Source organism: Fusarium coffeatum, assembly GCF_003316985.1.
Source record: "Fusarium coffeatum strain FIESC_28 chromosome Unknown BRIP53273_contig_114, whole genome shotgun sequence".
NCBI lineage: Eukaryota > Fungi > Ascomycota > Sordariomycetes > Hypocreales > Nectriaceae > Fusarium > Fusarium coffeatum.
In genome coordinates, this window is record NW_022157907.1 from 176,000 (window position 1) to 203,065 (window position 27,066).

General features: G+C 47.3%; 8 protein-coding genes across 8 annotated transcripts; 3 read left to right on the top strand and 5 right to left on the bottom strand.

The window, feature by feature from the left end:
- Positions 1 to 139: 139 nt before the first annotated feature.
- On the bottom strand, positions 140 to 1,845 carry FIESC28_05398 (uncharacterized protein; the record flags this gene model as incomplete). Its single annotated transcript, XM_031159545.1, has 6 exons — positions 140 to 151; positions 207 to 653; positions 701 to 959; positions 1,033 to 1,298; positions 1,423 to 1,429; positions 1,505 to 1,845. The coding sequence occupies 6 exons, from the start codon at positions 1,843 to 1,845 to the stop codon at positions 140 to 142; spliced, it is 1,332 nt and encodes a 443-aa protein (XP_031016428.1).
- Positions 1,846 to 6,372: 4,527 nt separating this feature from the next.
- On the top strand, positions 6,373 to 7,641 carry FIESC28_05399 (uncharacterized protein; the record flags this gene model as incomplete). Its single annotated transcript, XM_031159546.1, has 1 exon — positions 6,373 to 7,641. One exon carries the CDS (start codon positions 6,373 to 6,375, stop codon positions 7,639 to 7,641), a length of 1,269 nt encoding a protein of 422 aa, XP_031016429.1.
- A 121-nt stretch (positions 7,642 to 7,762) lies between these two features.
- FIESC28_05400 (uncharacterized protein) lies at positions 7,763 to 9,520 on the bottom strand (the record flags this gene model as incomplete). Its single annotated transcript, XM_031159547.1, has 4 exons — positions 7,763 to 8,749; positions 8,828 to 9,011; positions 9,078 to 9,161; positions 9,222 to 9,520. 4 exons carry the CDS (start codon positions 9,518 to 9,520, stop codon positions 7,763 to 7,765), a joined length of 1,554 nt encoding a protein of 517 aa, XP_031016430.1.
- A 637-nt stretch (positions 9,521 to 10,157) lies between these two features.
- Positions 10,158 to 11,359, bottom strand: FIESC28_05401 (uncharacterized protein; the record flags this gene model as incomplete). The annotated part of the gene is made up of 3 exons (XM_031159548.1): positions 10,158 to 10,832; positions 10,899 to 11,028; positions 11,082 to 11,359. 3 exons carry the CDS (start codon positions 11,357 to 11,359, stop codon positions 10,158 to 10,160), a joined length of 1,083 nt encoding a protein of 360 aa, XP_031016431.1.
- A 710-nt stretch (positions 11,360 to 12,069) lies between these two features.
- FIESC28_05402 (uncharacterized protein) lies at positions 12,070 to 16,686 on the bottom strand (the record flags this gene model as incomplete). The annotated part of the gene is made up of 4 exons (XM_031159549.1): positions 12,070 to 13,901; positions 13,994 to 14,026; positions 14,077 to 14,979; positions 15,033 to 16,686. The coding sequence occupies 4 exons, from the start codon at positions 16,684 to 16,686 to the stop codon at positions 12,070 to 12,072; spliced, it is 4,422 nt and encodes a 1,473-aa protein (XP_031016432.1).
- A 1,958-nt stretch (positions 16,687 to 18,644) lies between these two features.
- FIESC28_05403 (uncharacterized protein) lies at positions 18,645 to 19,048 on the top strand (the record flags this gene model as incomplete). Its single annotated transcript, XM_031159550.1, has 2 exons — positions 18,645 to 18,891; positions 18,939 to 19,048. The coding sequence occupies 2 exons, from the start codon at positions 18,645 to 18,647 to the stop codon at positions 19,046 to 19,048; spliced, it is 357 nt and encodes a 118-aa protein (XP_031016433.1).
- A 2,916-nt stretch (positions 19,049 to 21,964) lies between these two features.
- FIESC28_05404 (uncharacterized protein) lies at positions 21,965 to 23,342 on the top strand (the record flags this gene model as incomplete). The annotated part of the gene is made up of 4 exons (XM_031159551.1): positions 21,965 to 21,992; positions 22,105 to 22,119; positions 22,164 to 22,172; positions 22,252 to 23,342. 4 exons carry the CDS (start codon positions 21,965 to 21,967, stop codon positions 23,340 to 23,342), a joined length of 1,143 nt encoding a protein of 380 aa, XP_031016434.1.
- Positions 23,343 to 23,439: 97 nt separating this feature from the next.
- Positions 23,440 to 25,961, bottom strand: FIESC28_05405 (uncharacterized protein; the record flags this gene model as incomplete). The annotated part of the gene is made up of 7 exons (XM_031159552.1): positions 23,440 to 23,793; positions 24,075 to 24,199; positions 24,260 to 24,490; positions 24,545 to 25,298; positions 25,345 to 25,442; positions 25,498 to 25,677; positions 25,736 to 25,961. The coding sequence occupies 7 exons, from the start codon at positions 25,959 to 25,961 to the stop codon at positions 23,440 to 23,442; spliced, it is 1,968 nt and encodes a 655-aa protein (XP_031016435.1).
- Positions 25,962 to 27,066: the final 1,105 nt, after the last annotated feature.

The window sequence follows — 27,066 nt, forward strand, 5'->3', positions numbered from 1 at the left end:
TCTTTTGCCATACTGGTAAAAGAGAAATGGAAAGGGTACGCAGGCAATGGCTAAAAACCCTGGGACGCAACTGGCCCAATGTATTCCTAGATCATGGTACATGTACTACACGCATCCCAACGCGAGCAGCACGCTTGTGTTAGCAATAATCCTGTACGGTGAACGAAAAGCTTGAGAAGCAGCCTGTAATGAATACAGCAACGTACACTGGTAAACAACGGGAAAGTCGCGCCGAAAATTGACCTCAGCATAGCATTCGCGGCAAGAACGCTGGCAGAATAGATGGTATATGCATCTACTAGATAGTTCTGAATAGAGATATAGACGAGGACAAATCCGAAACCAAATGGCACCTGGGCGGCAACAGAGATGAGCCAGTGAAGGGAAGGGTCATTTGTCCAGGCAAACCAAAATAGGCCAAGCGGAATAGCAACACAGCCTACCAAGGACATGGGGAGGCGGACTTCCGGGTTCCATGCCTCATCACTGTTGTGTTTGCTAGGTCTTGTGGAACGAATGGTTACGTAGAGGGCGACAAGAATACCGAAGGCGATACCGGCGGCAAGGCCAAGGAATGCCAAGCCGCCAATGTCTTGGCTCCAGCCTCGGTGCTCTTGATAGACAATGGGAAACGCAGCAAAGAAGAGATACAGCTAATCTGTCAGCATGATCAAGTTTGACGCATATCGAATCGACCTACCGTGCCGTAGAGAATTGCCATGTAAATGGTCAGCAGCAAAACGATGGGCTCGTAAAAAAGCAGCACCCAAGGTCGGACCAAAGCCTCCTTGATTGACTCCCGGAGGGCTTTTCCCCGGCGATCCTTGGCGAGTTTCGAAATGTAGATCTGGCCTTGTATCCGCGAGATGCGCTCGGCCCGTCGGCTCAGAAGTGTGGGAGCAAACGTTTCGGGAATGATCATCGTCATGGACAAGCAGCAGATGCCCCCCAAAATGGCACTGACACCCCCATCAATGATCAGCATCATACGATCACTCATTCGTGATAAAGACAAGGAGGGACTGGACTCACAGGAAGCCTTGCACCCATCTCCACCCGGCCGCCTCCCCTATGAACCCACCAATGACGGGACCTAGGGACGGACCGAAAAGTGGTGCCGAGGAGAAAAAGATCATAGCCAATCCACGCTGTTCGTTGGGCCAGATGTCCGCGAGGATTCCGCCAGCAATTGTCAAGGGCGACGAGCCGAAAGCACCAGCGAGGAACCGCATAATCACGAGGCCTTGAATTGTGGGGGCTGCAGCACATCCTGCAGTCAACAACGTAAAGGCGAGGTACTGATATATTTTAGTACATGACGGTAAATCGATGGTGGGGAAAGGGAGCATAGCTGACTGTACAGAGGAAAACGACGCGTCGACCATGTAATTCACTCAAAGGGCCCCAGAGCAGAGGACCAACCGCGAATCTGAAATGTAAGCAAAATATATTGTGTTGGTGTCAATTGGGCTCATAGGTGGATCAGGTGAGTTCTGATGCTTACCCCAATATAAAAGCAGACAGCCCGAGCTCAAATACAAGTTTGGTCGCAGAAAAAGTCGCCATGACTTGTCTCGAAGGGGCGGTATAAGCACTCGTAGCAAGAGCAACTGTGAATGTTGCCAGAGACACCAGACCTGTCCATGCCCATCTTACAGCCTGACTGAATTGCATCGGGTCCCGAGGATCATTGTGCGTCCACCCAATGATGAAAGGGTCCTCATCCGTTCCGGAACCCGGGTATCGATGGTTGATAATATCTTGGTCCACCCAGCCATTGTCAAGCATAAGGGAAAGATAAGGAGCTCGCCTATGCGATGGTAAACGGGACTCGTGCGCGTCCATTTGTGCGTTTGCAGGAAATCCTACGGCAATGCAATGTGATGATCCGATTACGCCTGCCGAGGACCTATTGTTGCGCAAGTTGCAGCGGCATGTACCTTGGCAATACTAAAAGAAAGACGTGAACAAAACTGATCAGCTAGATGCAATCGCGTATTTATTGTGTCGGCAAGGAACAGGACGGATTCGTGTTACATCTTAATGACGTTATAGCCAGGGGTGTATCCGTGGTAAGGTAATTTCAAGATTACATGGTTGGGCCGAATCTCACCTGATCTGATCCGGAACAAGTGTTCCTGTGCGGGGAGATTTGAATCCCCTACCCGTCCATTAATGTAAGGCTGATTTGCAGGGAGCCCCCATAGTTACGGTTAATCTATTCGGGCAAGGGCTTCATTTGATTGACAGGTTTGTATTGATCGACTTATAATTTGGTTCAGCAGCTATACTTCAGAGAAGAATCCCCCATGCCCTTTGGTCATGTCTAAGAGTACCAAGAATCATCAAACTTCAAGCTTTCATCTTTGTTTACAAACGGCTCCCGCAGATATCCGTTCTCCCCCCATCAAAGAGCTCTACTCTCAACGGGGAACTAGCTATGACCAAGGCCGTGTCAACAACATGCAAGGTCTGGATGATACAGAGCTGGAAACCTTGTACCCAAAGTTTATCTCTCTGCTCCAGCAAGGCTTTGGCTCATCCACATCCTCTCTCAAAATGGTGGATTTTGGCTGCGGCACTGGACGCAACACGCTCAAGTTGATTGGGATGCTTCCCGGTGCCGAGGTTGTCGGTCTCGACGTAACCCCAGCCTTACTGGAGATCGCCGAGAAACGATGCAAGGAAGTTTGCTCTACGTTGCTTGAAGGTCAGCGACCGAAGAGCCTATCCTTTCATGCGTACAATCCATTGAAGGACAAAAGCGGGAAACTAGCTATCACGGGTCAGGCTCAGGGCTTATCAGTAACCTGGTCTTGGGACACTTGCCTCTCTTAGAGTTCTTCAAGATGTGCGGCGAGATAGTTGCGCCAGGAGGGTGTATTCTTGTGACAAATACCCACGAAGATCTTGCTAGAATTACTCATGGCAGCATTATGGATCCAGAGACCGGCGACAAAGTCTGAAGTGACAGCCACATTCACACGAATGCGGCCGTCAAGGAAGAGGGAGCGAAATGGGAGTTCAACCTGATCGAAGTCCAAGAGCGGATTTCAAAGGACCCAAATATGGTTAGTGGCATGCGCGGTAATTGGGAAGGAGTCAAGTGCTCGGTTGGTTTCATTTTAGTCAAACAGAAGTAACTTAGCCTTCACCGACGCAAGTGGCATAATATGTCGTTGTTCAAACCCTCTTGCCGTTGAGACTATTTAGTATCCACACTATATTCGCACCTTGTTGTCATATATTTCGTTTCTATCCTGTGAGTGACGGAGCACCACAATATCTTTGAAACCCACTCGTTTGAAGCGAGAGCTAACGTAAGATTCAACTATCTGTAGATTCTTCATAACCCAAAGCCGAGTCGAAAAGCCAGTAGATGATTAACTATAGATTTGTCGAAAGTCGATATTCCTTAAAACTTCAGCGCAAATTGCTTTAAGTACAGGTAATGAGGAAGATTCTCGTCGATTGTACTTTGAATTGAGGTAGCCCCCTCAAGGCCAAATTCATCCACCCAGGCCCGGAAGTCTTCCCCCTTGGATCGCGGAGACTACATGCATATTTAGTAAATTGGATCCCAATTGTAGATATCAACACTGGAGTCTGCTATCATGGATCAGATGGGGTCGAGGAGATTCTGTGTCGGCTAACGTTGCAACTCAAGTAAGCTTTGGCTCTCACGATTCGGCTCTTTTGCACTTGAACCAATCTTAAAAGGCCCCTACACGGAATAAGCTTGCTTTGATGGTGCAAATCGATTTTCGACGTCATACACCGGACCTCAGTCTATCATACGGTGCTGAGATCGAGACCAAAATTGCTCAGAATGTTGGAAGCACTCTGTCTAAAGCACTAGCTCAGCTTGTGTCTCTAGATGCTGGATCATTCATGTCTATGGGCGAGCTGGATCTGTTGAGTGAACGTGACCAACAGCATCTTCGAAGCATGAAACATCATTATCCAGTGTCTATTGGCTCTTGTCCTCATGACAGGATTTCAGCTCGGGCAAGGGTTCAGTCCACACACAGAGGCAGTCCATTCATGGGACGGTAGCTTGACATACAAGGAGCTTGACGATCTCTCCGCCCGTATGGCCAAATATCTTTGCAGAGAATTCCGACATAAGATTGGGCCAGAGATGGCAATTGGCATCTGCTTCGAGAAATAGTTTGCTGGCATTGTATCAGAGCTTGCAGTTCTTAAAACTGGCAGTTCTTTTGTTCCATGAGATGGAGAATATCCGGACGACAGACTTAAAGTGATTTCGGAAATAGCGGAGATCTCATTGGTCCTTGCCCCGCCACAATGTTCTGCTCGCTTGGACCATCACTTGCAATCCGTTGTTTGTGTGCCACCTTCGAAGAGCCTTCTAGAGACAATGCTCCCGTCCCTACAGCCGGACGAGATTACCTCTTCTATACCGATGGCAACACCTGAGAACGCCGCCTTCATTCTCTTTACACCAGGTTCGACAGGCAAACCTAAAGCAGTTGTACAGCCTCATCAAGCAATATGCACGCTTTTTCAGAGTCATGCTGAGTCACTGCATTTGGATTCAACCTGCCGTGTGTTCCAGTTCGCGGCATATACCTTCGATGTCTCAACCATGGATATCTATACGACCCTCATGCAGGGAGGATGTCTTTGTATTCCCAGTAAAAGCGATCGTCGTAATAACATCGCTGGTTTTATCAATCAATCGCAAGTGAACTGGGCTGATCTCACAGCAACTGTTGCGAATCTCATATATCTGCAAGAGGTACCAACGCTGAAGACTCTGATCTTGGCAGGTGAAGCTGTGCAGGAAGAGCACCTGGAGCGGTGGTATGGACACGTGCGCCTGATCAACTGCTATGGTCCCGTCGAGAGCGGGAACTGCACTGCTTACGAGTTTCGCGACAGGCGCGAGAATCCCGCAGCAACGAATGGTCTTGAAATACGTGGGGCACGCTGTTGGATTGTCGCTCACCAAAACCCAGACCGCTTGGCCTCGGTAGGGGAAGTCGGTGAGATATTAGTTAAAGAACCTACTCTCTCAAGATGTTACCTCAAAGACCCTCTGCGCACGCGAGCCTGTTTTTTAAAGAACCCGATACGGAGCATAGATGGTCGCTTCACCTATCCTAACTATGCGGGTGTGCGCAGGTTCTACCGGACTGGAAACATAGCCTATATAGATCCAGATAGCCTGCTTGTTTTCGTCAGTCAAGCACACTAACAAGTAAAAGTCCAGATGGGAGTGCTAGATATAAGAGACAAGAATAACAGCAAAAGTGCACCCTCCAAGGCTGGCTATTATCATAGAGCTGAGTCTAGAATAGGATCAATCAGGGTGGCGCGAGGCATAATCTTCTACTGTGGCGTGAAATCCTCATTTAGCGTCAGCATTTAGTGGTAAGCTATGAGTCTAATTCAGCTTCCGCCACTTGTTGTACAATTTTTAGAATATCCTCATTAGCCTCCGTTCAGAGATGGAGATATTGAATTGTAGGATTGATATACTTCCCTGTTTAAAATACAGCTAACTGATGATGGCGACTCTCTTCTGACTAGATTGCTACGTAGTAAATATTGGAAACGCTTGGACCTTCTGATTGCTTCCAATTATGTGCTTGTTGATTGAGGCATTCCTGGCACGGAGCCAAGCTGACGCCACATAGCAGCAATTTACCCTAGAGACAAAGCTGAAAGAGTACGCGGTCTATGTGACTACAACAGCGGTGAATACTTCTGGTCCGCTAAGCAAGCTTTTGTGAGACTGGGGATTTACTCTATAGTTAGGGGGTGCATAGGACAAATTACACGGATAACTCAAAAGTCAAGAGTGGAGATGTGGAGTATCCTCAATGCGGCGTTGGACTATTCTTAGCTTAATAACTAGGGGAAGGGATGAAATAATTAATAACCGGGATGTATACAAGACTCATTCTCCCGTGTTCGAGAAACTCAAGGATAACCTGGACCCTAGTCTTCTGCTGGAATGAACGGCAGAAAGTTGGATGTTGCTGATCTGGCTTGGAAATCTTGACCGACTTGACAGCTCGCTTCCGCCGATTGAATACGACGCAGTGCTGGGTTGACGTCTTGGCGTCATTTCGGTACTCGAGACCCGGTTTCGAAGATACCCACCTTTCTTGACCCTTGAGCAGTTCCCATTGGACAAATAGCTATACGAGAGAATAACAGCCGGATACTATAGGGACTAAATGTTTGACTAAACCTTTTAGAGACAACCCCCGTTCTTGGGGTGATTATTTTAGTCATGTTCAGTTCCTTTATAAACTGGTGCTCCCCGACTTAATGCATACCTGATTATCTATTCATCTTGGTTCGATATTGCTCTACTCTCTAATAAAATCATTCCTCAATATGCTTGCGCTGGGCACTGTCCTTTTATCTTTGGCCGCCACGGCTTTCGGCCAGGATCTCAGCGGTAACGACACAACCAACGGCACTGCCCCGATTCGCGGAGACTACATATGGAAGCCAACATGCAAGCTACCCTCGCCTGAAGATTTCATGTTCAACATGGGTTTCGACTTCCGCGACGGCTGCGTTAAGGGCACGGGGAACCTAAAGGCCTTTGTAATGTTTGTGGATTTCCCAGATGCCGAAGATAAAGATCCCGACTCGCTCAAGGCTTTGCACGACAAGCTGGTGCCCCCAACCGTCGATTGGTATACCAAGTCTAGCTACAATAAGCTGAAACTGAACATGAAGGCCGATACCTCTCAGTACTACCGCATGCCTAAGGCGTCGTCTGAGTATGATTGGCTAGGCAGAGGGGCTGGCATTTGGCGACATGATCGTTATATTCAGGACGCCCTTGATGCTTTCACCGCCAATGGCACTCGCTCGCCCCCGCCCAAAGTGGATGTCCTTTATGTGGTTCCAACAAGCCAAGCAGCGAACTACATGTCTCGCTCTATTACCTACTACGACCCTGTCTCGACGCGTCAGGGTAAGCGGGTAGCCAAGAAGACTGTGACATTTGGTGCTGCTGACTGGGATCTTATTGCTATGACCATGATTCATGAGACCGGTCATGCCTTCTGTCTACCAGATTACTATTCATTCCAAAGCTACGCAGGCTTCTATACAGGAGGCTTTGGTGTCATGTCCCAGACTGAAGGCATGGCGCCTGACCATTTCGCCTGGGACAAGTATCGCTTGGGGTGGATCGAGGACAAGGCTGTAGACTGTGTTCTTGAGGCCGGCAGCACGGAGCATGTCCTTACTCCCCTTGCTGTCAATGGTGGAAAGAAGGCGGTCGTGATCGCAGGTAGCGAGATTGCTGCTCTTGTGGCTGAAGTTCGCACTGCTGATGGTCTGGATAAGAATCTTTGCGCTCCTGGTGTCTTACTCACTGAGATTGGTACAAGAATCGCAGCCGGCAGTGGCCCTATTCGTGTTCTGGATGCTACGCCTGGCACTGCGGGCTGTGCTGGAGACTTCGATGACAAGAATGATGCTGCGCTGGCTTTGACTTTGGAAGGCAGCAAGTCTCTTGCGTATAAGCCAGTTAGCTCGTTTGAGGTGCCTGATTGGGATGTCACAGTAACGCTGTTGAGTGTGGAAGACTCAAAGTATACTATTCGCGTTGACCGCAAAACGTCTGTTAAGACTGATTCCTGGTAGTGCTATGTTCTGAATGTACATAAGATAAGCGACAATAGAGAAGCTTTGTATTGCGACGTACAAACTTAGATAAACTTAGTTTACAAGACTAGAACACTTATTGTTGCTACCCATTGCTGCCTTATTGGAGGTATGGCACATAAGGAGTTCCATTCTCCTGTGCCTCGCGATACAGCCGCTTATTCTCCCGCCAGAGACAGTATTTAAGGGCCATAGCAGAAGAAATGCACAAGCTTCCCATAAGAAGCATCAGGATAAATGCCAGCCGGTATCGTGGCTCATCAGAATCAATAAAGAAGAAGGGCGCAATAACATTACCGATCTGGCTCAGAACGTTGCAGAGCGCCACGGAGACAGCCTTCTTTTCCGGAGTGCGAGCCAGAGTGGTGGACAACCACGTCTGAATCAGAGGGTTGGCACCGAATAGACCTCCGATAAACAGGTATGAAGCTGAGTATCGAGGAACAGTCGCCGTCGTGACAATGCAAATGATATATCCAGCGAGACCAACGGCGATAGGAGTCGCAAAGTGCCAGCCACGTTCTCCCACGCGGTCAGAGTTCCAGGCAACGGCAATTGATGTGAGTGCAGCGACAAAGTACGGCGGAAACGTGAGGAGAAGAGCTGTAACCCTGTCATAGCCTAGTCCGCGGACAATAGCTGGATAGAAGTTGGAGAAGCCGTAAGCAGCTGAGATAGAGATGTTGATACCAGTAAGGAGCCAAAATTTGTAGTCGATGATTGTAAGTTTGACTCCTGTCCAAATGGTTGACTTGATTTCGACTTCAGAAACTCGGTCGGCAATGATCCTGACTTGTGCAACCTTGCGCATATCCTCCGTCATAGTCCACATAGCGCTTCCGCTGCTAGACTGAGGGTAATCAGGAAGGAGAAATACAGCAACAAGGGCAAAGGCTGATCCAAACAGAGCCAGCACAATAAAGAGCCATTGCCAACCGGCGACACCACGTGCCCCCTCAAGTGTACTGAAGACAGCTGCAGCGATCAGACCTGACAGTCCGTTGGCTAATGAGACACCAGTCGACATGATCGCAATTCGTACGGCAATCTCTCGGCGGGTGTACCAACTCGACATGACGTATATAGCCTATGGAAAAGAACGTAGGCACAGGTCAGTATATACAACAGAAAACATTGATGTCGAGTGTAGTGTTGTAAGACTTACACCAGGGAAGAGTGGTGCTTCTACCAATCCAAGGAAGAAACGGACAGCCAGCAGGCCCTCATAAGTCTTGACGCCTGCAATTGCCGCAGAAACACCAGACCAAAGAATGGCCATACCAGGAAGATATAGACTAGGTCGGATCTTTCCGATGATCATATTCGAGGGGACCTGACCGAGAACATAGCTGGCGACCATTGCCTGCAATTAGCTAAATTGGTCCTGGAGAGAATAAAGGATTATGTGTGCTTACCCAGCACTGAGAATAGAGACGGCAGACCCAAACTGCGATCCCTCGAGTCCAAGATCCTGATCAAGAGTACTCAGGCGAGCTTGTCTATTGTAAACTGATCAGTCTTATGTACACAAGGATCATCTCGAGCTAAGAAGTGCTTACCCGATAGAGGCTCTATCAAGATAGTTGAAGACATAAAGGAGCCAGAGCGTTGGCAGGAGAGTCATGTCCAGCCGGCGGACAACCTTCTTCTCTAAGGCTTCCCAATCCGGAATCCCAAGTTCTGCAAAAGCAGACTCACGAGCAGATGTAGGTGTCGCATTGACACCTAGATTCTTGACGCTACCTTTTTCGGCCAGCTCGATGGCTTCGGCCTTATCGGTATTAAACGCATCTTTCTTATCATCGTCCACTGCGGCCAGGCCAGCAACAGGGTCTGCCACACGGTCGTTGGAAGACATAGGGTTTTGTTGAGAACGATAGGATTGATGAATACGAGTTCTTAGCCAGATAGTTAAAAGTCAGAAAAGCCAGTATACTATTGTGATAAACGGGTAACTACCGTATCATCATGTCCTTTTTATATTTACAAACAAGTTCAACCTGCTGATGAATTCATTACCCCGCAGTCTAAAAGCGAACCCCAGACTTCCCCGGATTGTCAAGATGTTCCAGTTAGGTAAAGATCTCGAGCTCACCATACTTTTGCATGCCGGGACTGGCATTAAATATGCCAAGTAATGCCAAGTAATAAGAAAGGCCGACAAATTTTACCCTACGGGCTTTCGGAATACCGCCGAACCGGCCAAAACCCGAGGAAGTTTTCTACTCGCCCAACGGACTAATTGCTGTCTTTCAGTCGGCGTTTTATAGCTCCACTCGGCGTTATGCAGCTATATTTGGTGGTTTAGAGTTACCCTCGGTTCTTTGCCTGTTCCCTGACAGTGGACCTGGACGAAATGCATAAGCCAAATGAGTCTAAGGCGTATATGCAAAGTATAATACAAGTACAAGTTACAGATTGCAATGAAATACAGAACCAGGCTTACATCAATATGTAAAATCAATCAATATCCAGTGCTAGACATCCGAAATCCCTCAAGCCGCTTCACGTTCGCGGGTATACACAAGTTTTCCACCACTGACCCTGCCCTCCCTAAGTTCTTCCAATCCACATAAGATACCCGGTAACCCACTAGCTCCTCTATTGAGATAAACTCTGGGTGGCTTGACCGACCCGTCTGCAAAGTACTTCTCAGCCATCTTCACAAAATCCTTCTGAAACTCAAAATCTTCTGGCACAGCGTCGAAAAACTTCTTCTCATACATCCAAGGTTCGCCAAAAGCAGAATACGCAAGGATAGATCTAGCCACTACATGAGGGTTCAGACGCTGGACGTCATCTTCGAAACCGGGAACGAGAGCGACGTATCTCGCTTCCGCGGACTTGTGCATAATTGATGCAGCAAGGGCTGTGCTGGATTTGCTTGGGTAGGTATCGAAAACGAATTTAACTGGCCCGTCGGCCAAGCGCAGAATGTCATCGGCAAGAGTAGTGGATTTGTAATCCAATACATGGTCGGCGCCCAAGGACTTGACGTATTCGGCGTTGGAGGGTGACGAGGTCGTTATCACCGTTGCACCGGATAGTTTTGCAAACTGAACAGCCGAAATACCCATGGCTGTACTGCCGCCATAAATGAAGACATAATACGGTTGTTCGGGGCGTGCATCTGGAAGAGGAATTTTTAATGTCTGATACAAGCCAACGCCCTTGGAACAGCATCATCAGCGCACAATCCCATGTTATGTTTGTTTGTGAAGATATGCTGAGCTTACCATAGTTATGAGCGCTATACCCTGCGTCGCAGCATCCACGTCGCTGAGGTTCTCAGGTATCTTCATCTGAATGTCGCCCTTGACGTGGATCAAGTCCGCGAAAGCTCCATCCTGCCTCCGCAAAATATTCCTAGCCCATCGTCAGTTTACCTGTCTCACTTCCACGGTGGGAAGGATACTTACTGTCCCGAAATGACCCCAGCAACACGATCTCCAATTTTAAAGTCACGAGCAATTCCTGGCCCAACTTCAACGACCGTTCCAGCGTAATCTGACCCAACAGGCAAGCCAGCACAGATTTCTCCCTCCTCTTCTAGGTCTAGATGGTAGACATCGTCGGGATTAAGGGCCCATGCGGTGGGTTTGACTCGGATGAAGCCAGGTTCAAGCTCGGGAACTGGGATCTGTTTGATCTCTGCGCGGCCTGGGGCGACATTGACGATGCCTGTTGCTGTAGTCATAATTTATTTGAGGTACTTTATGTCTCCTCGAATTTATGGATCCAAATAAGGTTCTGTTGTGTGTGTTTTTGCCGTGTTGGATTGCTAGTTGATAATCTGTGGATATCATGTTTTTCTTATATTCGTTCCTGTCCTTATATGCATGTCTCATGTCCAATGCCAAACTCTTGAAAATGCTTATACGATGATATTAAGCCAGTCCTGACAAATACCGGTGTGGCAGCATTTGTCAGACGTGTAACGTTTTTGTTTGTCATCCTACTTTCCTATTTAGGTATCAAGGCGCGCCAAGGAAATAAGCATAACTTAGCAGTGGGGGTCAAGAGTCTCTGGTGGTCGGCTCGGTGGAGTCGGTACTCTTGAGTTTCAACTCAAAGCCTGTAGTGCAAAGGTCGAATAATAAATTTTGTCGGTGGAAGTGAAGACGGGGCCGATATAACAGCCACACGACAGCCAAGGGTGGCGTTCACGGCGGCTTTCATTGCGCCATTGTCGGTCACCACACATCGGGAACAGACCGAAGACACTGCTGGGGAGATTTGAGTTCATGGTGCTAGCTTTGCCAATGGTCGCTACCGGGAATGAACTCTAGAATTATCACGATTAAAAGAATATGCGTCATTCAATGGTTGATAAGTCTATCCGAACTCTACGCTATCTGCGTATGCAAAGTTGTTCGGCATGTCTTCTATCAACAGCAAGTACCTCGCTCAAAATGCCTCACCAGCCCAAAGACGTTCCCAGGCGTTCGTCAGCACCTCGTCCTGCAGCTTCTTAAAAAAGTCATCCACAGCAACTGGCTCCTCACCCTCCAACATTATCTTACCATCTTTGACCCCTTGCCAACCTTCGATAGGAAGCTTGATTCTGTCTTGGCCAAGGCCATAAAAATATCGGCCCTTGAAAGTCTTTTCGCCACGCTCAATGGCGTCGTATTCGGCTTGACAGTCCTCGCAGATAATACCTGACTCAAAGGCCAGGTATAGGTAGGCTGAGTGACCTCCCCACCATCGGAACTCGCGTTCGGGGTTGCAGAACCCTTCGCAACCATACCAAGTATCGTCGGTCAGGTCGCCTTCATCTCCGGGTGGGGTATCATCCTCTTCCCCGTTGGAGCCTCTGTTGATCTTGGCTTCTTCTTTGCCGTCTATGACATGTGCTTGGTCATCTACGTTCTGTATACCATTCGGCTCCTCTGAAGATCGATTTGTGCTTTCACTTTCAACAGCCACTACGCCCTTTCCATTGTCGTCGGTGTTGCTTAGTCGCGAGAACAAGGCAGAACCGACAATCCTAGCATATCTGCGTAGTTGCGCGTCGCCACGTAGCGCCTTACTCATAAGGCCCAATAGCTTTGCTAACAACGTGAGATAAGGTGCATCATTCCACCCAACGGAATCATCAAGACCGGCGAAACAGTCTTTCAGCAGAGACTGCACAGTCTCCTGGAACTTGACCAAAGGTCCCATGACAAGATACATATAGGCAAGTGTCACTCTGTGAGCACTGGTCCAGGAGACAGAGGTCCGTGGAATATTCACCATGAACGGTCGCTGGTCGAGGCTAGCCAGTGAAGCAATTCGCTCAGCTTTGTATTCTGGATCTCTAGATTCGCGGAATAGGGCCAGCTGAACTTCCGCCATTAGATCGAGGAGGTTATCCATCAGCCAGAGTGCACTTCCGCCCAGAATGGGGTACCTGTAGGTAGTTGAGTGGATATCAAATAGCTGATCAAGTACTTCCATAGCCCTTTGAGGATTTCGACAAACTTGGAAGTATACCTTTGCGAGGTGGAATCGTAGGGGTGTAGCAGCATCCAGGTTATCGAGAAACTCGATTGCTTCTTCGTAGAATCGTACAATAAATTCCTGCTCGCCCAGTTCACAGGCAATGTCACAGAAAACTGCTAGCTTCTCATCCGCATCATCCATGAATTCTGACGCGAGCCAGGTAATTCTCTCAAGAAGGCTCCATTTCTTCAGCTTTAGGGTGTAGTCCGTCTTGTTTTCTCTCCTCTCGACGACTGTGAGCTCTCCGGTAAGATCCTCACCGGGGGTGATTCCATCTGGGTCGCTGGCCTTGGCTTTAGCGTAAGAGTCTAGTGCAGGCTCCGAGTAACCGAGCTCCCATTGAGCTCTCGCACATGTTGAATGAATGGTTCGTTGAAGTGAAGGAGGCATTCCATTACTGGATGATTGGTTGACCGCAGCGATTGCCACCTCATGTGCCTCGTTCTTCTTCTTCCGCCGCAACAGAATACCGACCAAGTGGTTGGAGGCTTTATACCACTCCTGGTCGCTCGGATTACAAAGCTCCAGAGCCTGTTTGCAAGTTGTCTCAGCTGGTCCCATAAGGTCACACCAAGCAAGGATTTCTGAGACAGCACGATGTGCTGTTGCGTCAGGTTTGATATCATCACTGAATAGATTCAGGATTCCCAGACTGGCGACAGTCTCATCATATTCCTCCTTGCCCTTGACTGTGCCCTTGTCCCTAAATTCGGCAGGAAAGTTTATTGCAGCTTGGCCCATTAGAAGTTTCTCTAAGCTACTCTAGTAGAGCAAAACCATTTGTTAGCCTTTGTAAAACATCATCCTGGACGTAGAAGGGGACAAATGATAGGGTAGTTCGTACCGAATGAAGGAGATCCCGCAGCAGTTCCCATGGCTTGATAGCGGTCAATAGGTCAGGCGCCTTATACAATTCGCGCAACAAACCCTTGACGACACCAAGGCGGCAAGATGGGAGATCTAACCCAACCCGTTGCCACCAGTCCAATGCAAAGCTGCTAAGATTAAGTCTGATCTCTGGCTTTTCCAGGAGCGTATACCACTTCGCTAGCTTTTCATGGGTCCCGGTAACTAAGGCTGGGCTCTTGAAATTGATATCAGCCTTAATCAGGATCTTAGCTAATCCGGTCTTGTTAGATATGACCTCTGCACAAGTTTCAAGAGCCTCAATCTGCTCTTCAGAGGTGTGTTGGTCCATATCGATATTGTTAAAGTGGTGTTGGAATGCGATGGCACGAGCCTTTAGCTTGCTCTCATCGTCGTCAATAGTACGTAGAAACTCAGCGCATGTTATAGCTATCTTTCGATGTGCCTCTGAAGACCCCCATCTGAACTTGCCTGCGTTCTTGGAACTGTTGGTAAAATAAAGCCTAATTGAGCGTTCTTGAAAGGTGACTGGAAGTGGACCATCGTCGTAAATACTGTCACGATTGTCATCCTCGTCCTGCTTCACGTCTTGAACAGCACTAAGGTTGCTAGCCACGATCTTGGCGTACACTTCAGGGTCATAGCCGGCACCACCAACTCGAAGGAACTTGGAGAACAGCTCGGGCATCTCTTCGATACTAAAGTCATCGTCTTGCGCCAGGTGCTTGACGAGCAACTGAACTTCGGTGAGCGATAAGCTTCGCTGGGAGAAAGCTACCCAATGAAGTAACGAGGCAGCAACTTGTTGGTGCTTGGCTGGCAAACGACGCTGGCATTCTGCAAGAAGGATTTCGTAGATGCCAGCGAGATCAGCTGGCTTCTTTTCTTTGAGTGCTCGAAGAGCTGCCCCCTCGCGGCCTGATTCGTCAAGCCGAACAAGGAGATGCTCGGCATATAGCATGTCTATCACAAGTTATTAGGTATTGGGTGAATATCAACACAGGTAGAGTACTCACTTGGGGAGACCTCTTCAATACTATCAGCAACCCTTTGTTTGACATAACGCCTGAACTTTCGAAGATTGTTCAGTGTGTTGAGGCGGCTCCAGATCAAGGCCTTGAAGTCCTGACTCTGCTTTTTCTTGGTCGCTTGTATTTGGACCATATTTGTGCCTTGGGGGACGTCCTCCAATCGGTCAGGTCGCGAGGTCACTACGAGCGAAATTCTCAGTCCTTTGTTGTTGAAGAATTCGGATAAGAATTCTCTGAAACTCTCCCAGTCTTCCAGCTCGTCCAAACCATCGAGGATGATAAAGAGGCTGAATTTGGAGCCGGGCCCAAAGACAGGGACGAGAAGATATTTGACCAAATCTTGCCATTTCATGTTGTCGATACACAAGTCATCTCTCGATATCTGAGCACTCAGTTTCTCGCAAGCAATATTGTTGGTTTCTGCAATTTGAATGATAACAGTGATAACGCCGGAGAGAAAATAATTGTAAGTATCGTCCTGCTCACGGAAATAAAAGTGACCAACATAAGTATGTCCACTAGCATCCTCTTTTGCCCTCTGCGCGAGCTTATCGTGCACTGCAGCGGCCATGTGACTTTTGCCAGTGCCGGGTCCTGATGTAAGGGCCAGGATTGGGCGTTCAACCACGGGTAACTTCAACCACTCTTCCCATTCGGGCTCTGCGAAGATCCAACTACAGGAATCTGGAAGGATTGTCTCTTCCAAGCTCTTGTACTCTTGGTCATCGTTAAACACCACAGGCATGAAGTTCCGTACTTTGTTACCAGAGGCAGGTTTCTTGGCTTGATCCTTCTCCTGGGACTTCTCTTGCTGCTTCTGTCCACCAAAGAGCTTGAGGAGTTTTGCAATATCACCTTTGATGTTTTCCGTGTTTTCCTGAATCGTGTCGATAGCATGCCCGACTCGTTGTAGCATCTCGGCATGGTTTCTTTGGTTCTCGTCTAGCTGAGACGCCATTGCGAGAGTCTCTTCTGTATTGCCGAGAATGGCGAACTCAGTGGCCTGCTGAAGATGTTTCAAGTTATTATCCATCTTAGCACGTGCACCACTGAGTTCTCCATCGTCGCCGTTGAATAGATTGGAGATCCATTTCTTGAATCGTCCAAGCTCGATGTACTTGTGCGCGAAACCGCACATAGTCAGCAGTGAAGTAAAGACATCCATCAGGCAATTCTGATAAGCCTTGTGCTTAGGCAGTCTCGTTTCTAGAATGGTAATCCTAGCAAGGAAGCTATTCATATCCTCGAAAAACACAATGACGATGTCATAATCGGCCGAGACAGAGCGACAAGCCTGAAGCATGTAGGTCAAGGCCGTTCCGATGGCAGCCGCTGGTGGGAAAGCGGGTGATGCAGCAGCTATGATCTGGTTTGCACCTTGTTCCACTAGGTCCAAGTTGGCCGAGAATAAAGTCCTCAAGCGATCAACTTTGCCCTTGTCATGTCTGAACTTGTGGAAGTTATTCATTTGGTCAGTTCCAAAATCGATCATGGACTGCACGTTGTCGAACTTGCGTTGCAGATTGAAACCAACTATACTCTGATAGCTGTTGATAGCCTCTTTCCACAGGTCTGCGACATCGCGATCGTCGTTCTTGAGCTGCTCTCCCAACTCGGCGGGCACCCTTTTGGCTACCATACTGCGCAAAGGGAGGAGAGTCAAATTCTTGATAGTTGAGATATGGCAAGATGGTTGGAGAAGAAGAGGAGGAGAGGATAAAGAAAATGACTCATCTTCTGTTTAGAAAATTGAGCGATTAATGATATTGCTCTTAACAAGGGTTGTTGTAATCTTTGATCATATGCAGCGCCGCCTTTAGCCGCTGTTGGTTAAGTAGATAAGAGCTGAGTGCCTTTGACATGGGTTTAAATGCAGTCAGCAGAGGATGACCCATAGTAAGGCTTAGTATTCGAAGGATATGGCTTTATTGAGATTAGAGCGCTAACCTGCTGCCGCAAGTTGACCTGATCGAGTTAGCCACTGTATGGCTTCAGGCGCGTGCAGGTCCATGGAATCTTCACGAAATTGTCGTTTGTAAATGCAATACAGCAAGTTGAGGATTGGTAACTGCCTCTTCATGAGTTTAAACTCAAGCATTGGAATGAAAAAGGCAATAACGTGTGGTAAGCATTGCGATCCAACTAGCCGATAAACCAGCTATAATAAGACCAATGCTCGATAAGCGTTAGTGTTTCGCTACCACTATAGTCTTACGCTGAGGTTAAGGCAGACCCAAAGTTCGTTGCAAGAAAGTGTAAAGAAAAGATAAAAGAAAAAGAAAAAAGAAAAAGAAAAAAGAAAAAGAGCTCAAGATAGATTCTCCTAGTGTATCACTGTTCTTGTAGGTGGTTCTAACCCTCTTCTATTTCCAACCTCAAAGGTACTACTAGTAACAACGCGCCCTACAAGCCTGGTTTCGGACTCATTGCGCCAGGCTATGAGGTCACACTACCTTCTGGTATGATATTTTAATACTTCGTGATAATAGATATTTTTCTAGATAATAACAAGATAAAACTTGCGGCTGAAGAATCTCAAGCTGTTGTTGATTCCAGGGCAAACTCGACATAGGACTTAAATCCTCTCAAATAACAGAGAGCGCAAACGTATAATAAAATCAGAATAAAGACTGATGGCTACACTTGACTATTGCCGATGCTTTGAGGGCATTCTACTCCTGTTCGAATCGCTGTCTATACCCAATTATATAATTCCGCTACATAGTCCTGTCTAAGATTTTCATTTTTTCGCGTCGGGCGCCAATCTAAAGGCGGATCGAAATATGTCTCTAGAACAGAATGTGCACGTCGTTTTGAAGATCTGTTGCCAGTGGCTTATGGATGGTAGCAGGGACTTTGGATCGGGTCATGTCGTGGGTGAATCACGTGAAGAAATGTAGTAGGCAGAAGATAAACAGACGCAACAAGCGCCTCGTATTCTGCGTGCATATACAGGCGTCACGGGATTCCATTATTTGGCATACTGCAACTCTAAAACCGGATCATCGTTGGTGTCAATGCGGGGGAATGATGACATACCACGGGATGTGAGGTTTAAGCGGGGCTTAGTCTTACTTTTTTATCGTGAGGTTGGCGGCGATCAATTGGGTACGTGGCACAAAACAACTGCGTCATAAGTAGATTTGCCGGGAGTTCCGGAATACGATGTTCTGGTCAAGTCATTGTGGCATATTATTCCAATCAATTTTCTGCAGATGTAAGCGATCGACGTGAGGGTTGCATTTCAGCTACCATTTCCTCGTATTGGTATACCAAAGTGGCATTAGTGCGCTAGACAAACACATGACATAGCTGCATCTCACCCGTCCCGCTGATCACAGTAATGTTGCAGTAGGATATCTGGTAAACAATGTAGAAAGATGCAACAACTATCTGGTTTGAGGAAGACTATTTTTAAATACGAGCTCGAGTGGGCTTACACTTGCGTAGCTTGTATACAGCGGTTGCTCAATTGAAGCAGCATTTAAAGCCTGCTGAACCCCCTCAATAAAGCAACCCTTCAGTCTCTTCACAACAGAAACAGTACTTCAATACTTAGCCACCAACTTCTCATCCCCCCATTTATTAATCACCAATATGCTTTTCGCTACTATCCTCGCCACAGCTGCTCTCGCCATGGGTGTCGCTGCTGAACCCCAAGATGACGAACTGCCCTTCAACATCATCGGGTCACGTATCTGGAGTTCTCCCGATTGCGGAAACAACGAGAACATAGGGAACCTGGGCGAATTGACCACACACCGCGACGAGCTTGGCGAATGCTTCAAGTTCAGCGACAAGGTCAAATCGGTTAGTCAAACTGATCACGCCCGGGGCTGCAAGCGTAAGTAACTCCACCTATACACAGAATGGAAAGCTGACAGGAGCTAGTTCTGGTCTATCAAGACAAGAACTGCAGGCATGGTGTTAAGAGTCCTAAGGACTTTCATTGCCTCAAGGCTCCGACCTATTTCAATAGCTACAAGACTGTTTGCAAGTAGGATCTATGAGGAATGTAATTAGTGGACAGGATATGAGAGTATAGGACAGAAGATAAATTACTTTTAGAGCAACATAATACAACTTGATACGTATGGAATCCGAGTACATTGTTGAAATGGTCGTGACATAATAACGTTCAATAAAGTGACGTTTTTTTACAAAAGCCGAAACCATTCAGTGGGACCTCCTCTCTTCTTTAGAGCTTGTTCTGACATTCGCGGGTAGTGATACTTGAATCCATATCGCCCTGGCTCAGTCTGGGGATACCTCCAAAAAGAATAAGGTTGATCGTTATTTTAAATATACCCTTCGTCAAAAGGGACATGATCCAATCGCGGATCCAATCGACGTGCAGGTTCTCCCTCTTTCCAGAAGACAGTTTGCACATGCTCTGAGCTCCATAACCTCTGCCAGCCTTGAAAGTCGTCTCCCAAAAGAGCCTAGCCCTCCATATGATCCGGTTGATAGCAAGGTTCTATAACAGCATACACCTCAGGTTCAGCTTGGGGCCGTAGAACTATCGCAGTTGAAAGACCAAGTAGGACTGCAATCTTGTCACCGCTGCGCCTTCCTGGGGGGACGCGAACGTAACTTCCGCCTCGAGTTACTGGGCAGCCGGTCTCTGTTCTGACCTCTTTATTTACGTTGCGCAAACATGGGATTCCTACCTATTGCTCTCGAGTAGCGCTGTCCCAGTCTAAAGGACAACCCATGAATTGACGCACCCTTTTCCGCCATTCTTCCAGGGTGCTAAGCGACCAGTCGTTCAATGGCTGCAACTTCTCCGGGATATAATTTCGGACGCCCCCATATGTCAACATGAGGATCAGCTGGTCAAGAGATTCTTCGTTATGGACTAGGTCGCCCATGGCGAGCTCTTGGAATGTAGAAACAACGTCTCGACTTTAATCAGCATATCATTGTAGCACAGTTATAGGTGGTAAATCAATAGGGTCACTGCATATTTCGTCGCATGTTACGCCAGCCACATCCGGCACACCGGGTTCGATAAGATAAGCAGAAGCGGCAGATTGTCCTGAAGCATGACAGGTGATGTTTAATGAGTACAATTCAGTCTCTGCCGGATCTTCTGCCCAGCTTGGATTCGTATCTGAATTGCAGAAATTGATCTCTTCTCGATGCGCGAGATGATTGATGCAAAATGAAGTAAAAACCTCTTTCGCAGATCTGGTATAGTCCACTGTTACTAACCGAGCAACGTCAGGCACCATCAAGTTTCGTAGAGAAAAAACTTGATCGCATGCATCCGAACATAGGTAACATGCTGTTACGCCCAATTCCGGTAGCCAATTGTGATACCCATATCTGTCTCTAGATGATATTGCCTTTTTCACAAGCTTGTATATTTATGTTGTGATTGATTGGATCCAAGAAGGCTCTAGAAGGTGGTGGTCTGAAAATGCAGAGAACGGTGACTGCATCTTTGAAACTCTCCCATAACATCTCCTTGTTGCCCAGCTGAATGATGGTTGTTTCTTGATTTGCCAACATGATTTCCTGGTAGATCCACAGGCGACGGGGCCAGTCGGTGCTAATAACTTCTCGACAGCTAGCCACAATTGTGTTGATTTGAACTGTACGACTTGATGACTGAGCTCCAAAAACCTTAAATAGAACAGCTAGCCAATGACTTGGGCTGAGAGGGAGAGGGTCTCCATGCCTTGTGGAATGAACAAAGTTTTCTCCTGTAGTGGTGTACATGACCTTGTGCCTCAATCCGTGAGTGGCTGAGGACATTTCTACAGAAATGGTCTCACTAGCTACTCGCCGAATAGTCTCCATAACAAGCCCAGTCCAGGGAGCCACAGGCCCCAGCCAAACGACGACACGTTTGGCACAGCGATATATATCAGAGATGCGCTGTACTTGTTCAGAACGCTTTTTGACATCGCTTTGATTAATGCAGATAGAGTCGCACCAGACTAGACATGTAAAGATGCTTTTTCGAAGGGCACGAAGAGCAGAGGCGAGATTTGGCCCACCATCGAACCGTCCTGTAAGTTGAGATTCGACAAGTTGGTCTTCGACTGTGGGTCGTTCATCTGTAATGCAAATAGAATCTGGATTGGATTGGTTACCCTAGACATAAGACAAGACTTCGAAGTCCGGTATTTAATTGTTTTCGGGCGATAAGATCCTGTGCAGAAGAATCCCACCGAGAGGGTCCTTCGGTGACCCGGGTCGCAATTCAAGAAATCGAAATTCTAGATAAATCGGAGGGGAGTACGCATAGCGGTTCATTGTGGTAATATCTGATTCCCGGTGTTAAGGACTCTAGTGTCAAGAACTCCGTGGACAGACGTGAGTTGCAAGACCTGAGCTAATTTGGTTGTCATTCGAGATTTGAGGTTAGCGTCGATAGCTCTTGCCGCGGGGTAGGTTGTGGTAGAAGCCAAAACAGCATAACAGCTCAAGATTATCGCATTTCATTCCTGCTTGAAAGCTCGCCTCAGCTGGGACGATGCAGCACCGGTCAGAGCGGGCTGTTGGTTGCGTCACGAAACCTTTCGGTATTGGTGATCCACTTATCTGCAAACTGACCTCTACCCTGCATCTAGAAAACAGGTCAACGATTGGACATAAAGTGCAGGAACTATCGTCGCTATGTGGACTAATGCAGTTAAAAAGCTTGATATCGTTAACGTGAAACTTTAAAGTTGTTTCGCCCAGCTTATAAACTTCCGCGATCAGCGATGACAGGGTGGGATGGAATGACGACTGGAAAAGCTTCGCCGTTTCCGTACAGGCTAGCGTTCTAGCGTAGAAAATAGCTGGGAGACAGGTTGATGGAGGCAGAATTACTTAAAAGACCGCGTAATCCTCATCTCTTTACCTTTCCATGTAAGGGTCAGAATTGGGAGCAGTCGCGTGTTGCGAAATTTCATTGTCTAGCAATGTTCCTCTGGACTCCATCCTCCCTAGGTGCGTTTACTGGGCGGAGGAATATACAGCTCCTGGTGATACCACTTGTCGCTTTTGCTGTTATTGGATGGACTTTGTACGCACACAAGGACCATTTCGTTACATATTATAGCGTGCAAATGGGTCGGTATGTACATAACGAGCTATACAAAACGAATTCACAAATCGCAGTATTAGATGGTATGTTCTTTTCTCTTCCCTCCTCTATTTCGACGACTTTCATGTTGCGAGCTGAAATTTAACGTCCCTCCTCAAACAGGTGATGTTCTTCCATCAGCCAATATCTCTGCCTACCTTGATGCCATATTTTACCGCCTTTCAGCGCAACTTCCGACTTTTCAGTGTCCAATCATCAATGGAACCCGATATCGTTCTCTTGTTGAGTCGCCGGGACCGTCCGACCCCGCTATTAGATACTTCCTGGCACTCGATCTACGACAGAATCTGATCCTACTGCCCCGTCTGATTGGCAGCGTCGTCGAAGCCATTCAGTTTCTTGGCCCTCAACATTGCATGCTATCTATTGTTGAAGGCAATTCACCCGATGGTACTGCCGATGTTCTGTCAGCCCTTGGACCTCACCTTGAAGCTCTCGGTATAGCATACTTTTTCCAGCAATCGCCCATCGACCCCACCAAAACCGAGCGAATCATGAGTCTTGCAGCACTACGCAATCTGGCGTTGCAACCTATACTCGAGAATCGCGACAAAATAACGGAAGATACCACTATTGTATTCTCAAACGATGTTACAGCATGTCCAGATGACATTCTCGAACTTGTCTACCAAAGAAAGTTCCTCAAGGCTGATATGACTTGTGGAATGGACTGGAACGGTAAAAGGCCAAGGTTCTATGACATCTGGATTTCTAGGGGTATAAACGGCGACTCATTTGTGGATGTTCCAAACGGCGATTGGAACAATGTATCGGAGCTGTTTTGGAATGATAAGGAAACCCGGGCTCGATATGATGCAAGACGACCTTTCCAAGTCTTTGCATGCTGGAACGGTGCCGCAGTGTTTAGTGCCAAGCCCATCATCGAAGGTCTGCGATTTAGGGCTGCTAAAATGAAAGGTGAATGTCACCAAGGTGAGCCACAGCTGTTCTGCAAAGACCTGTGGTACCGCAACTATGGGAAGATTGCAGTCGTGCCATCTGTTAATTTTGAGTATAAGCTGCATATGGGAATGTCGCTGAAACAGAAGATGGGCTTTACGTCAGATGTCGTCTCACAACAGGATCCAGCTGGAGACTTCATCGAATGGAAACAAGATCCTCCGGCTGAGGTCAAGTGTATTTCGGCTTGGAATAAACAGTACTGGGTTCCATGGAATGAGTCATTATCATAGCATTTACAACTCAAGCTATACCAGGTTTATTGAATGAGACAATTGTTATAAATGCTTATCTTTAGACTTATACTAGCATTGAGGCCAATATAAGAGGTTACATAGCTGCCATTGCCCCAAGCTGACTGATAGGTGTCACGTCAGCCTTTGTTGAGGCTTTTCTATCAATGAGACCCGGCTTGAACCCTTCCCGAAGGGCGATGATATGCCACTTTATTAAATCGTTCTCTGTCACACCCGTCTCCATCAATCCGTACCTAATGCTCTGCTCGAGAACGCTGTAGTTACCGTCTGCACGGTGAAGACGATAAGGTTCCTTCAAGCTCGTCTTGGAGTTTGTGATGGCGCGAAACAGTCGCTTCTCATTTCGTGTGGTGGAGTGGATCAGGGATGGATGTAAGAGGAAGACATCACCGACCTTGCCCGTCGCCAAGTCGAAACGACCATTGGCCTAGTTAGCTTCATTAGCCCACCCGAAATAGCTTCCATGAGTATTTTCGAATCGTTGATCACTTCGCGGGATCACGTCCGGGTTGCAGCCCTCGTGGTGGTTATACAGCCATATTGCAAGAGCCCACGCACTACCTAGGGTAGAGAAAGCCCAGCAAATATCTGCAGGGACCAGATTTCTACAACAAATCAATTAATAAACAGATATTCTCTAAGGATTATGAAATACAATAGTCTCGAGATATGCTATAATAGCCTGCGTTTCAAAAGGCAGAACTACACTGAGCCTCTAATCTCAGATCCTTCTCCCCTACGCTCAACAGAGTCTCGCAGCACAAGTTCAGTAGCAGTTGAATTTTCGACTTCAAGTATGGCCTTTTCAGCCGATGACTTCTCGTCCTCAAATACTAGTGAAATTCAATATTAGCCGCTAGACAGGGAGTGAATATCAGGCTTTGTAAACTTACAGAATGTTGCCTCTTCAAGGGTTCTGCCAGATGTTTCCGGAAAGCAAAAGTACACAAAAACAACTTCGAAAGCGAGAAAGCAGCAATAGGTGATAAAATAGCGCCAACTTATGTTCGCAAGCCCGATAGGATTGACAAAGGTAGTAAAGAACTCCGCACAGCGCGAAAAGAGTTGGAAAATGGCTATGCCACGGGATCGTTCAGCGTAGGGCCAGATCTCAACCAAATACGCTAAAAGGCATTGTTACTATGGGGCCGTATCATGGGCCAGATTGTGCCACTTACTATAGGTGACCGTATTGAGCGCGAGGCAGTAGGCGGGAGAATATGCAAACAATAGAAAAATGCTAGCCGTACCGGCAGCATCGTTTGCCTTCCCAGACTCCTTTGCTGTGATTGCCCTCTCCATGCTAACTGTGTAACTAGAGAAGACGACGAGCAGACTAGCTGTACAGGCTAGATACATGTGTCGTCGCTTAAAGCGACGAACAAGCATAGATGCTGTGAAAGAGCATACAAGACTCCAGCAGGATAGGCTGACGTTGATAGTCTGCTTGAAATGGGAAGAGTCCTTCCCAATGATCTGTAACAGGTCACCAAGGTAGTATGAGATCAGGGTCGACCCAGACCACTGCGTAAATAGACCTAGCATGCAGGTAGTCAACAAACGTTTTCGCATGCCGGCAGTTGCTCCAAGGTCAAGCCATGACCTCTTGGTATTCCGCATCTCAATGCGTAATGTTGATTGAATCTGTGCTAACTCAGCCTTGACGAATCCGGATTCCCGGCCCTCGGCATGATATTTTACCAGCGTCTCCATCGCTTCTTGACTCCGGTCCCTAGCAACAAGCCACCTGGGACTTTCAGGAACGAAGAAGACAAAGCATAGCTGGAGCATTGGGGGCGCAATTTGAAGGAGAGATGGAATACGCCAGCCCCAATTGCTCGAGATGTCATTGGTGCCGAAGCATATACTGGCCGCAGTAATCTGACCAAAGAAATAAGAAACACTGAAAAGTGACGTTAAGACTGCTCGCTCCTGGTAACTGTAAGCCTTATTTTATTAGTCAAGGGAAGGTTCATACGTTTGGATATCCCAATTCTCCAATCAGTGAGGAGCCTGATACCAAACAAGGAGGAATGCCGAAACCAAGAATTAAGCGAGCAGCGATATAAGAACCAGCTACAGATGTTCAGCCTATCTTTCTGATACTCATACTCACAGCGATTGTCCTTACCTGAATTGGCAAACCCTTGTACTAAAGACGCAATGACCATAATGAATGACCCAATGAAGATGGACCAACGTCTCCCGAGCCGATCATTAATGATGGGTATCAAGGGAAGCGAAAGAATCGCACCTAAAGGATAGGCGGCTGCAATAATACCCTTGAGAGATCCTTGAGGGTTATCAAAATCTATTGACGCGTTATTTATTAGCGCAATCTCTGGCCAAAGGCCAACATCATGACATACAACTGATCCATGACGGTAATATCTGCATAGCATTGACCATCTGTGAATGGAAGCCAGAGGTCATTTGAATACCCATGCATGTCGGTATAAGCATAAAATAGAGACTGCGTAGATTTGGTTTACGATACCATGGCACCGTGTCTTGATTGGCAAGATTGGTAACGATGGTATTGAAGTCACGTTCTTGTGTGCTTGACGAAGGCACCTCAACCGTTGGACGATTCATAACAGCGGATTTTTTGAAAACCACAAATGGAAATGGTTGGAGGCCGGGAAGACTTTTCGTGGATGGGTTAGAGAGTTGGGAAGGTTATTGAACAATGGACTTGGGACCTTGTTGTTTTGTAGAATCGCCTGCAGTTTGAAGCAGCCGCGCGTCCTTGTCCTCACCGTATTGTAATCGATTCCGAGTCACGGTCATGCATTATCTCGCATATGCGTCCGTCTTCTGTTGGTCGTGTCCTTGTGACCTACCCGGGCATGCCAGCCAGGGTAAGATATTGGCTAAATAGCGTCTTAGTCTCTATGCACCAACATAACCAACAGTTGCTAGTTCAAGTTAAGATCTGCATCCGTTGGGGTTGCACCGGCGAGTTCATGTCATCTCGACAGTCGATTAATCACAATCACATAAGAGAGAGGCCTAAAGGGATCTAGCAAAGTTTAGGGTTCTGATGGAACTCGGGCCGCCTTTTCCCCAGCGCAACAATGATGGTGGGTCTACAAGATGAACCTGGTATACTACGTCTCCGCTTATTTGGGTGGAGCAATCCGGAATAGCAGCAACTCATGACCAGCATCAAGCATCAAAGTAACTCGAAGATACATCATGATACATTGAACCCAACGCATACAGCTTGTGAAATTAATTTCTTGTGGTTCGGGAATAATTCAAATTTGCGATCGCATTCAACTTACTCTATACTTCCATTTGGGTTTCTCGAAGGCTAGGTTTCCAGTCAAACTCTGTATTTGGATAATCGCGGAGCTTTGGCGAAGCCTTGCATCAGAGAGCATCATGCCAATCGTTCTAATTACGACCCTGTCGTTGCGATGAATTCCAGGCTTTCATCATGCAACTTTTCGTCGATCCTGCGTTTCGAACTATCTACAGAAGAGATGATTATTTTGTCCGAAAGCTTGTAGAAGAATTAAGGCCGCCCCTTATCACCTCATTGGCTGGGTGATGTCTAACATGTACTCATCCCCTGCTTGCGGCAACTGTTATAACAGCCCCACCATATTTACCTCTGTAGCCTATCTGATTAGTCTTTTCAATATGCATGTTGGTTCAACAGCGGTTTAAAACCAACTTCGCAAGCGACTATGAG